Here is a 13,690-nt window from a genome sequence, read left to right on the forward strand (position 1 = left end):
ATCATGACTTCTAAAAATGCCGATATCTTTGAGTTAAGAAGTACTATGATATCGAAATTTGATTTGGAGTTAGGTGATACTTGGACACTTCCCACACGTCCGTCTAATCTCTGTTACTTCAATACAGGGTGGTAAAAAAATACAGTTTTTTCGATTGCTTGAAAAAGTTGCTGAAATTTGATTATTTTAAATGGAACACCCTGTATTTTATTGAAAATTCGGAAAGCTGCTAAAATTTGCTTTCTTTCTATGCATATCATACCTATACCTAACTAGTCAAGTTTCGGACTTATGAACATTTACTTGTGAAAATGTTCCTTCAGAATGGTATTTCCATTCGGTATTTGGTAAGCAGGCCATGATTACTATTTAACAGTAGCGTTGTGACACTCTCCTAATAATATCGACATTTTCGTCACTTCAGAAGTTGCAAATACCTTCAAAACGATGGAACAAAACTATTGAAACGAAGTTCTTATGAATTTGTTTATTATTTTTGGACAGTGTGACAAAATTATCAGCAGAACATGTAGAAAGTTCAATGAAATGTATCCAAATCTACCGCCAATGAACCTCAAGAAATTTATACGAATTCAGAACAATTTCAATGCATTTGGATCAACTTTAAAAGCACCAAGAAACTTGCCTCGACCCGTAACTTTCGAAGACAACCAGATTAATGTCTTAGCATATTTTCACGCATTTCCCGCATATATATATATATATATATATATATATATATATATATATATATATATATATATATATATATATATATATATATATATATATATATATATATATATATATATATATATATACAGGCTTTGAAAAAATGACCATATTTCGAAAGAAATGCTCATTTAAGAAAAACTATTGAACTTAGCCATAGGGAATACTTAATGAAATTTGTAGAGGTTTCGTTGGCGCTTCTTATGGATCAATAATATACAGGGTGTTCCATTTAATCTAAGGAAGATTTTGCAAATTTTCATTTACAATATTTGGCAAGCGGTTTTTCCGTATATCCCTGTATATCACAGGTCGATTTCAGATATATCGTTTGAGAGAGTTACCAATGTAGAATATTCGACCAAAAAAAAATTTCAACTGGACTTGGCACCACTTTATAATTTCAAATATTCTGAGTGACGAATATTGGAAAAAAAACCTGTCATGCTAGATATCTCGAAAACCGTCAATATTTTCGAAGTGCAGATATACATAAAGTTTATTTTATTTTCTATGAAGAAACCGAAAAAGCGATAAAAAATATAGGTTGCCATTTAAAAAGACACAGTTGGGATCCGCCCAGAAAAAATCGAACACCCTGTGTGACCAACAATATTTTTATTTTGTCGAGCTCGAGCAATAAGGTAATATTATAGAAAATTAGATTCCTATCTGCTTCCTATATAGAGATATGGAACACCGCGCCACTGTTGCAGGACCCTGTATATATATATATATATATATATATATATATATATATATATATATATATATATATATATATATATATATATATATAGAAACAGAAGTTAATATCGGACATAGCACTCATGAAAGTGGCAAACCATAGACACGTGTTTCGGGCTTTTGGCCCATCATCAGTATGGTGCAGCCAAGTGTAAGGATGGGCAACACTTGGTTACCAAAAGATAGAAATACAAATGCACGGAGCCACCAACAAGAGCCAACCGCACATTTGTGGTTTCAGTTGATAGATCTCGTGTTCACAAGAAAACCATCAAAATATATATATATATATATATATATATATATATATATATATATATATATATATATATATATATATATATATATATATATATATATATATATATATATATATATATATATATATATATATATATATATATATATATATATAACACAGGTATATACCAGGGAAATACCTGAGTTAAGACGCTCTGACCGTATAAAGAGAAGATATAAAGCTCCAAATTCTTTTTGTAGAATTTAGTATTGAAATACTCAAAATAAAGGAAAAGCAGTCGCATCAATAAATATATATATATATATATATAGATATATATATATATATATATATATATATATATATATATATATATATATATATATATATATATATATATATATATATAAATATATATATATATATATATATATATATATATATATATATATATATATATATATATATAAGAATGGTGATCTTAGATTATGTCTCGATGCGAGAGAACTAAACAAATTAACTATCCCTCAGTATGAATCTCCACTAAATATTGAAACTATTTTTGGTAAAATTACTAATACAAAATGTTTTTCCAAAATTGATTTAAAACATAGTTTTTGGTTGATTCCTCTGCATGAAAGGTCAAGAAACTACACAGGTTTTTGTATAGAAGGAGTTGTTTATAGATTTTGTGTGGTTCCTTATGGTCTCCAATCTGCTTGCCCAGCTTTAGAAAGAGCTTTACACAAAATATTAGACAAATATGAGGACTTTGCACTACATTATATAGATGACATTAATTTACTCACAAGATGAAACTTCACATAAAGAACATTTAGATACAATATTACAATTACTAGATAATGCAGGACGTAAAATTAATTTAAATAAATGTCAATTCTTTCAAAAGGAAATTACTTATTTAGGATACAAACTAACTGACAAAGGACTAGAAATGGACCCTGACAGAGTACAGACAATACAACAATATGTAAGACCATATAATTTGAAGACACTACGAGGATTTTTGGGCATACTGAACTATTTTAAAAGACTAATACCTGACCTAAGCAACAAAGAACTACCATTAATAGAACTTTTAAAAAAGAACGTAAAATGGAAATGGGGTGATAAACAAGAGCAAGCTTTCAAAGAACTGAAACAAATATTCCTAAATAATTTAAGAATCTACCACCCTAACTATAGCTTACCGTTCATACTGAGAACTGATGCTAGCATGTTACGATTTGCGGGAGTTCTAGTGCAAAATCAAGGAGGAACAGAAGTTCCAATATCTTTTGTATCAAGAACAACCAAAAAGTATGAACGTAACTATAGTGTTACAGAGTTGGAATTAGCGAGCATCATATTTTGTATCACTAAATTACGATTTTATCTATTAGGAGCAAAATTTATTATTGAAACTGACCATGAAGCATTAATGTCCATAGTAAATTGTAGACTGGCTAGCACCCGAATCCATAGGTGGGCTTTACTGCTACAGGAATACCACTTTGACATCAGACATATTCCTGGAAAAAAAAACTTAGTTACTGACAATATCACACGAATGGACAAAGACAATTTTAAAACTAATAAACAAATTAAAATAGGGATAAACATTTTTAGGAAAGAAACAGGACTATACTCACAACAAACCATTAAGAAAGACCAATTAGATTTGATGGACAAAGAAAAAAGGGGGACTATACTGAAACAAGGAATTTATATAAAAATAGTAAATGGGGAAGAACTTTATGTGGTGACCAAACAATTGACAAAAAGACTTATAGAAGACATACATGACAAATACATACATATAGGGACCAGAAAAAACGTGGTTAATATTTAGGGAAAATTACATTTCACATAGAGACTTACAGACAACAAAAGACATAATCAGTAAATGCACGACTTGCCAAATGACTAAGACCAAAAACAGGACTAACAAAAACGAACCGAGAAGTATTATATCGAACAGACCTTTACACATAATTTCCATTGATTTTATAAGCAACTTAATTCCTACACCAAACAAAAATAAACACATATTCATAATTACTGACCATTTTTCCAAATTCATCAAACTTTACCCGACAAGAAAGACTGACTTCAAGACTGTGAAAGAACTTTTAACAAAATTTATGGTAGAACTAGGTAAACCAACACAAGTAATCCTAGATAACGCAACATATTTCAATAACGACAGGATGAAGAAATTTGCACATAATTTGAATATTAAATTAAATTTTACCAGCATTAGACATCCTGCATCAAATCCGACTGAAAGATATGTACAGGAAATAATTAAATATTTGAGAATAGTTTCACAAGAAAATCACAGAACTTGGGATAATAAAATCAGTATAATTGAGAAATATTTTAATGAGGTACCAAATACTGTTACAGAAGAATGTCCAGAGTTGATTATGAATGGAAGAATGCCAGAGAGAGAATGGATTAGTGATGAGAAGGATATGAATGATATAATGGAGAAAGTGAATATTAAAATTAAAAGGAATGCAGAGAAATATATGATAAGAGAAAGTAAAAGGAGAGGTAAAAAAGTTAAGTTTGAAAAGGGAGATTTAGTTATTGTTAAGGCTATGAGAATGCCAGATAATAAAAATGATAAATGTGCCAAACTGATGTTACCATTTGAAGGACCTTATGAAGTTGCGACAGAGAATCCCACGAACAGCTATAAATTAATACACCCAATAAATAAAACTGTGAGAGGTATTTTTAATATTGAGAGTATTTATAAATATGAAACATGAAATAAAATAGAAAAAGAAATCTCGATTATGACAAGAAAGTGAATTCATGAAAATATTTAAAGGAAATTTTATGTTTGAATTTTAAGAAAACGTTCCAAAATTTCAAACATAAATTTGGGGGAATTTTGTTATGATAAGTTTTTTTATAAGATTATTGCAAAGTTAAAGATTTTCAAATTTCAATTAGTTAAAAGTTTACATTTATTTTAGTAGTTAAAAGTTAAAAGTTTGTATTTATTTTGATAGTTCGATGTTAAAAGTTTTTCATATTATAATTAATTTGATGTTAAAAGTTCACATATTTTGTTAGTTCAGTGTTGAAAGTTTGTGAAAATCAAAGTTATTCTTAGATGTTTAATTTTATTAGAAAGCCAGATACTTTACCTTTATTCAAATTTTTATCTGTATAATTTGGAGTAATGTTCATGCCCAGATCAGGCAAAGTTGTGACTTATCAGTATTAGAGTATTTCAGATCATTTCCAAACAGCACAACTAACCAGAAACCATCAATCATCGGGATAAATACACTGAAAACAGTAAAGACATTAATACAACATAATAACATACAATAAAACAGATTTACACTACAAATTAATAACAAAAATTCAATTAACACTGACATTAGAAATTTTATCTGAAAAATGATAAGAACACTCAGTACATGATTTGGATGCAACTAAAGAGTAGCCAATCTGATTGATAAATTGAAAAGGAGGTGTTAACTTCTGAAAAATGATGAATTTTGGATTCAAAATTAGAAAAATTCAAAACAAAATGTGATGAAATGTAATCAAAATTAATCATTATTAGTATTAGTGAAAATTGGGAAACAGAAATCGTAAATATAATATGTGTGAACAGTGAAAAGTGTCAAAATTGAAGAAATTTCAAAATTATTGTTATGAAAAGCAGTAGGAAGGAAAATTTTGTCTGGTTGCCAGGGGTGAATCAATAAGAGAGAGGAGAGAAGCTTTTGAATTGTCCAGACGCGAATTTTTTTGATGAGCTGTTAGAAATTAAAAAAGGGAAAAGAAAGAGAAAAGGCCGTTTTGCATGTTCTCATCAATATAAATCCATCAATAGGAGCCAGAGTATAAATAATAATAACAAGAAAGGATACTTACTGGAGATTTTAGATTGTCTGGAAGAATTCAAAATTCCAATCAAGGGAAAACCAATCCAGGGAAGCTGTACCAGTTTTGAGGTATTACAATATTATTTATAATTCCCAATCCATAAGAAGAATACATTTTTTTGAAAATCTTGAACAATTCATAACCTCCAAATCGAATCAAAAGTTTTCCAGTCACAAGGAACTTCCAGTGTGAAAATCACAACTTCTGAACTTTTATTTATCAACGAATTTCATCATTTTATTTACATGAACTATTATTGGATTTAATATTAGGAAAATTTGAAAAATTCACTGACATTTAGCACAGATATTTTTAGAATCGTTTCCCACGCACGAACCACAGACATCTTAAGTTTTCAAGTAACTAATTTGCCGTTACACGTTTCACATTCATTATATTTTTTTTAACTTAGAGACAAAGTTTCATTTTCAAAAACACATTACAAAATTTTATTTATAACACCTTTCCAAGAACTCTACTCTGAGAAAGAGAGCTGCATGAGCTTTGATTGAGCTGAGCAACCTTGAAGAATAGAGGTAAGATTTAGAGGTAAGGACAGGTATCTGCCGGAGCACTAAGAATTTTGAAATCACAGAAAATTTTCAAATTATTTGAACTAACAGAATAATAATCAAGAATCAAATTAATTAAATTATAAATACTCTTCTAATTATATATATTTATAACAATATATATATATATATATATATATATATATATATATATATATATATATATATATATATATATATATATATATATGAAATCTGAAGTTTTCACGGATAGGAATATGCTGAACTGATTTTCCGGGTATTTGATCCGTGTATGTGATATTATCTCTAATTTCACCGACGTTTCGACAAAATCTCATTTGTCATTATCTTCATTACCTAGGTGTGCTGTTACGTGTTCAGAAGTTCTGTTGACCTTGCTCAACTCACTTCTTACTTTACTGGTAAAATGGTATTCGTTACGTGTTCAGATATAGAATGTCCATAAACCCTCTACTACCTACTACTTAAATGTTGTTGAGTTTTACCTGAGTTCTTCTTCTTCTTCTTAGTTGACCTCATCTCCCCGTTAAGGTATCGAATATGAAATCTGAAGTTTTCACGGATAGGAATATGCTGAACTGATTTTCCGGGTATTTGATCCGTGTATGTGATATTATCTCTAATTTCACCTTACCTTACCAGTATAGTAAGAATTGAGTTGAGCAAGGTCAACAGAACTTCTGAACACGTAACAGCACACCTAGATAATGACAAATGAGATTTTGTCGAAACGTCGGTGAAATTAGAGATGATATCACATACACGGATCAAATACCCGGAAAATCAGTTCAGCATATATATATATATATATATATATATATATATATATATATATATATATATATATATATATATATATATATATATATATATATATATATATATATACAGAAGTTCATAATCGGACATAGCACTCAAGAAAGTGGCAAACCATCTTGTAAACACACGATCTATAAACTCAAACCACACATGTGCGGTTGGCTCCTGCTGGTAGCTCCGTGCATTTGTATTTCTATCTTTTGGCAACCAAGTGTTGCCCATCCTTACACTTGGCTGCACCATACTGATGATGGACCAAAAGCCCGAAACACGTGTCTATATCTTCCTTATTCGAAGACATATTGAAAATCTGTCTACATTTTGCTATTGGCACTTGATGTGAGCTATCAGAATATGTCCATGCGAATCTTTTATATAGGATGTCATCTGACTTGGGCCACCTCCATCTATCAATTTTTGAAAACGGACCTATTTTTTTGTTGTAGTTTTTGGATCGTAGACGTTCACTTCATACTGAGAAATTAAATTTCATTTTATATTTCGGGATGTTTCGGTAATATTTAATTATAATTGGGTGAATTATTCCTTTTTAAATTATGCCCCTGGAAATTGGTTGACTGAGTTGAATAAAAACACAACAGCAACTTCAACGTGTCCCTATGTACCGTAGAGTTTTAGGAATTTTTTTTTTAATTTTTAGGTACCTATTCATATTTTTTCATATTCCCATTGCTCTGAGCGTTTTTTACAATCAACTTCGAATAAGAAAACCTTTCATGATTATCTGAAACATATCCACAACAAAAATATATTACATGTGTTTTGATGAGCAGAAAAACAAATGATAGCAATAATATCATTCGAAACGAACACTAAAATTGTAATGAAAATTGAAATGAAATAATTTATATACACAAAAAAATGTATGGCGCAATAAATGTTCGAATAGGAGTCTTTCCATTTCGAGACGAATAATGGATCAATAAGAAAGCCTGCAAGATCAGTAGATCTTACTATTTTGGGCTATTTTCTATGGGGGACATTGAAAAATAGGATTTACGCTGGCAGAGAGATAGAAAATGTGGAAAACACGAGATTGAGGATTTTGAATGATTTCGCAACAATGTAGCAAATAAGTGTATTATGGGCAATAAATAATATGAATAACAGAGTTTAAAAATGTCTTGGATTGGAAGGACTCCAAATTGAACATTTATTGCGCCATTAATTTGTTTTGTATATAAATATTACTCCATTTCAATTTTCATTACAATTATAGTGTTCGTTTCGGATGTTATCCTTGCTATCATTTCTTTTTCTTCTTAATAAAACACATGTAATATATTTTTGAAGTAGATATGTTTCAGATAGTCATAAAAAGTTTTCTTATTCGTAGTTCATTGCAGAAAACGCTCAGAGCAATGGAGAAATATGAATAGGTACCTAAAAATAAAAAAACACTATCAAAAAACTCTAGGGTACATAGGAGACGTTAAAGTTGCTATTGTGTTTTTATTCAACTCAGTCAAGGAATTTCCAGGGCCGTAATTTAAAAAGGAATAATTCACAAAATTATAATCAAATATTACCGAAACTCCCGAAATATGAAATTGAATTAAATTTCCCAGTATGAAGTGAACTTCGACGATACAAAAACTACAACAAAAAGTACAGATCCGTATTTAAAAATTCAAAGACGGGGTGGCCCAAGTCAGATGACACCCTGTATGAAAGATTCATGGACATATTCTGATAGCCCACATTAAGAACCACCAGCAAAATATAGAGATTTTCAATATGTGTGCGAATAAGGAAAATATAGACAAAAAAATTAAAAAACAAAAAATGATTTTTTGGTTTTTCCTGTATATCTCCAGAACCAAAAGAGTTATATTCGATTTTTTTACATCATTGAATAGGTCTCTAAAATACTCAACTTTGCCACAATTCAACCGACACTTTATCTCTTTTCGTTTACGAGATCCCCATGTAAGGAAACGAATTTGATTATCCCTCGATATATATATTTATATATATATATATATATATATATATATATATATATATATAAATAAAAAATGTAACAAATAGTGGACATAACACTCCAAAAAAGGGGGCAAACCGCGGACACGTGTTTCTGGCTATTGGCCTCATCACACTTGTTTGCGGCAAACACTTGTTTCCCGAAAGCAGGAAACAACATAGATGCATGGAGTCAATAACAGAAGCCAACCGCACATTTGTGGTTCCAGTTAGAAGACCTAGAATTCCCAGGCTACATCTAACATGACCACGTAGGCAGCTATAGCTACCTGCGTGACATCCGGGTCCAGGATATAAATACAGAGAGAGATTTTATCGAGTGTGTATGATACAAATAAAAAATGTAACAAATAGTGAACATAACACTCCAAAAAGGGGGGCAAACCGCGGACACGTGTTTCTGGCTATCGGCCTCATCAGCGCGGTGCAGCCAAATGTGAAGATGGGCAACACTTGTTTGCCGAAAGCAGGAAACAACATAGATGCACGGAGTCAATAACAGAAGCCAACCGCACGTTTGAGGTTTTTCCGGGTATTTCATCCGTGTATGTGATATTATCTCTAATTTCACCGACGTTTCGACAAAATCTCATTTGTCATTATCTATGTGTGCTGTTACGTGTTCAGAAGTTTGTTGACGCTGCTCGACTCACTTCTTACTATACTGGTAAAATGGTATTCGTAACGTGTTCAGAGATAGAGTGTCCATTAACTCTCTACTACCTACTACTTAAATGTTGTTGAGTTTTACCTGAGTTCTTTCTCTTCTTAGTTGACCTCATCTCTCCGTTAAGGTATCGAATATTAAATCTGAAGTTTTCACGGATAGGACTATGCTGAACTGGTTTTTCCGGGTATTTCATCCGTGTATGTAATATTATCTCTAATTTCACCGACGTTTCGACAAAATCTCATTTGTCATTATCTATGTGTGCTGTTACGTGTTCTGAAGTTTGTTGAAACTGCTCGACTCACTTCTTACTATACTGGTAAAATGGTATTCGTAACGTGTTCAGAGATAGAGTGTCCATAAACTCTCTACTACCTACTACTTAAATGTTGTTGAGTTTTACCTAAGTTCTTCTTCTTCTTAGTTGACCTCATCTCCCCGTTGAGGTATCGAATATTAAATATGAAGTTTTCACGGATAGGACTATGCTGAACTGGTTTTTCCGAGTATTTGATCCGTGTATGTGATATTATCTCTAATTTCACCGACGTTTCGACAAAATCTCATTTGTCATTATCTAGGTGTGCTGTTACGTGTTCAGAAGTTAGTTGACGTTACTCAACTCACGTAACAGCACACCTTGATAATGACAAATGAGATTTTGTCGAAACGTCGGTGAAATTAGAGATAATATCACATACACGGATCAATTACCCGGAAAAATCAGTTCAGCATATTCCTATCCATGAAAACTTAAGATTTCATATTCGATACCTTAACGGGGAGATGAGGTCAACTAAGAAGAAGAAGAACTCAGGTAAAACTCAACAACATTTAAATAGTAGGTAGTAGAGAGTTTATGGACTACTCTATCTCTGAACACGTAACGAATACCATTTTACCATTATAGTAAGAAGTGAGTTGAGCAAGGTCAACAAACTTCTGAACACGTAACAGCACACCTTGATAATGACAAATGAGATTTTGTCGAAACGTCGGTGAAATTAGAGATAATATCACATACACGGATCAATTACCCGGAAAAATCAGTTCATATATATATATATATATATATATATATATATATATATATATATATATATATATATATATATATATATATATATATATATATATATATAAAATCTAGAAAGGTTAATGCAGTCAAGCTGCTGGAAAATAATTCCATGAAAATCAAAAAATAAATAGATAAGTACTCTTTGATCATTCCCATATTGATTTCAATTTAAGAGCCACCGGTATACAGCTGTTTCAGCCTATTGGGCATCGTCAGTACCGGGCAGGCGGTCCTCGACTGAAGACAAAACGAGAAAAAACCAAGAAAGTACTTGATAAAAATAGCTGCGTAAACGCAAGCGAAACATAAGTGGAACCACCTATTAGTGTGACACCCAAGTCAACTTGCCAAGTTTTTATGTCAGTGTTGGTGGTTTGACCAATCAACCGACAACTGCGGTAGCAGAAATTTGGGAAGCTAACCTGAAATGCCATCGGAAAACGAATCCACATGTTTCTAGAAATGATATAAAATCTAGAAAGGTTAATGCAGTCAAGCTGCTGGAAAATAATTCCATGAAAATCAAAAAATAAATAGATAAGTACTCTTTGATCATTCCCATATTGATTTCAATTTAAGAGCCACCGGTATACAGCTGTTTCAGCCTATTGGGCATCGTCAGTACCGGCAGGCGGTCCTCGATTGAAGACAAAACGAGAAAAAACCAAGAAAGTACTTGATAAAAATAGCTGCGTAAACGCAAGCGAAACATAAGTGGAACCACCTATTGGTGTGACACCCAAGTCAACTTGCCAAGTTTTTATGTCAGTGTTGGTGGTTTGACCAATCAACCGACAACTGCGGTAGCAGAAATTTGGGAAGCTAACCTGAAATGCCATCGGAAAACGAATCCACATGTTTCTAGAAATGATATGAAATCTAGAAAGGTTAATGCAGTCAAGCTGCTGGAAAATAATTCCATGAAAATCAAAAAATAAATAGATAAGTACTCTTTGATCATTCCCATATTGATTTCAATTCAAGAGCCACCGGTATACAGCTGTTTCAGCCTATTGGGCATCGTCAGTACCGGGCAGGCGGTCCTCGATTGAAGACAAAACGAGAAAAAACCAAGAAAGTACTCGATAAAAATAGCTGCGTAAACGCAAGCGAAACATAAGTGGAACCACCTATTGGTGTGACACCCAAGTCAACTTGGGTGTCATATATATATATATATATATATATATATATATATATATATATATATATATATATATATATATATATATACAGGGTGATTCAAAAGTACTCTGACAAACTTCAGGAGGTGATTCCTCACAATATTTCAATATGAATTGTCCAAATAAATAAATGTCCGGAAACGCTTCGTTTCCAAGATACAGGATGTTGAAATTTTATTTTCGTTTTGTTCAAATAACTTTTGAAATACTGAACTTAATTAAACGAAACTTGGTAATAGGAGGTTTTTGAGATGTCGAATTCGAACCTGATGTTCTTATTGCTCTTACTCGTAGGGGGCGCCACCTACACGTCTTTTTCTTTTTTAAAGATTCATAACTTTTTTGGGCGTACTTCTAGCACATTTTTCAGTAAAAAAATCGATTCCTCTATCATATCTACGTAAATAAGCTACCCTTGTTACTAGTTGTGAGCAACCGTTTTCTAAATATTTGGATTTGAAAACTTCGAATCGATTATTTGATAATCGATGCATGTTGAAGTTATTACGAATATATCATTCTCAGGATTGCTACCCAATGTGGTATATGAAAGAGGGAAAGTTCACTCATATGGAACATATTTTCAATGGCGAAAGACACTTGCTTCATTACCTCTTCAGCACCAATCTAGATAACAGTACGATTCAGCTCATTCTTGACATGAAGAAATAATTTCATGAATGAATTGAGTTGAATCTCTTACTCATATGAAACTGAATAATGACATTCATCAGCTTATCTGATTTAATCCCAGACATAGTAATCTTGTTTCCTTCCTTTCGTATGGATATAGACAAGTAGAAAGCCATAACCTTTCTTTCCTGAAAATTATTCTATCCTAAAAATATATCCCTTTTGATCTCAAAAGATGGAGATATATGAAGATAGAGAAGTAGAAAGATAAAATCTCTCCTTCTCAAAAAATATTCTCTCCCAAAAATACACCCCTTTCAAAGTATATTCTTCTATTGACTTTTCAGAATATCCTGCCATATTATGGACAAGGACAGGTACCTTCCAAGAACTATGGAGTTCCAACGTATCCAACGTATCCAAATAATTATCCATATGGCACAAACACTTTGGGAGGATGGAACACCCAGGACAAATATCCATATGCTCGATCATTCTCTCGCAGTATAATAATGAAACAGGAACCTGAAAAAGACAAAATGTCTGGAAAATGATAATATCGAACATGATCTGGTACTTGAGAGACTGAAAAGTTCCCACTGATATATATATATATATATATATATATATATATATATATATATATATATATATATATATATATATATATATATATATATATTTATATATATATATATATATATATATTATTTGAAACAGTAGTCACTGTGGTGACTTTAGTTAACCCCATAAATAATAATAATTTAAATTTATCAAACAGTGGAGATATACCTCCAACTTCATTATTTTTCAAAACCTTACCATATTTTCAATCTTTAACACCCAAGCTCTTGAACGTTTTCAAGAGTGAAAATATTAAATTTGCTCAATACATTGTCACTACTACGAATAGTCTGTTTTCCAAAATTAAAACTCCTTTGAAAACCCTAGAAAAATCTAATGTATATGTTGGTCAAACATCTAGAATTTTATCAGGACGTATAACGTCACATAAAAGTGATTGTAATATGAACAAAGCTACCTGTGCATTGGTTGAACATGTCATCAACACAAAACACACAATGAATTACACCGAAGTTAGAGTATTGT

General features: G+C 31.4%; 1 protein-coding gene across 1 annotated transcript in view; it reads left to right on the forward strand.

The window, feature by feature from the left end:
• The window catches only part of Osi14 (DUF1676 domain-containing protein Osi14), a 36,846-nt gene extending 23,656 nt beyond the window's left edge, over positions 1-13,190 (forward strand). Inside the window, exon 5 of the mRNA XM_074175262.1 lies at positions 12,928-13,190. Coding sequence (XP_074031363.1) covers positions 12,928-13,134 — 207 coding nt within the window. The 3' untranslated portion in view covers positions 13,135-13,190. The remainder of the gene's footprint in view (positions 1-12,927) is intronic.
• Positions 13,191-13,690: the final 500 nt, after the last annotated feature.

This window comes from Leptinotarsa decemlineata, unplaced genomic scaffold (assembly GCF_025532065.1).
Source record: "Leptinotarsa decemlineata unplaced genomic scaffold, Ldec_3_MD MMD2_tig00000882_RagTag_RagTag, whole genome shotgun sequence".
Classification (NCBI taxonomy): Eukaryota; Metazoa; Arthropoda; class Insecta; order Coleoptera; family Chrysomelidae; genus Leptinotarsa; species Leptinotarsa decemlineata.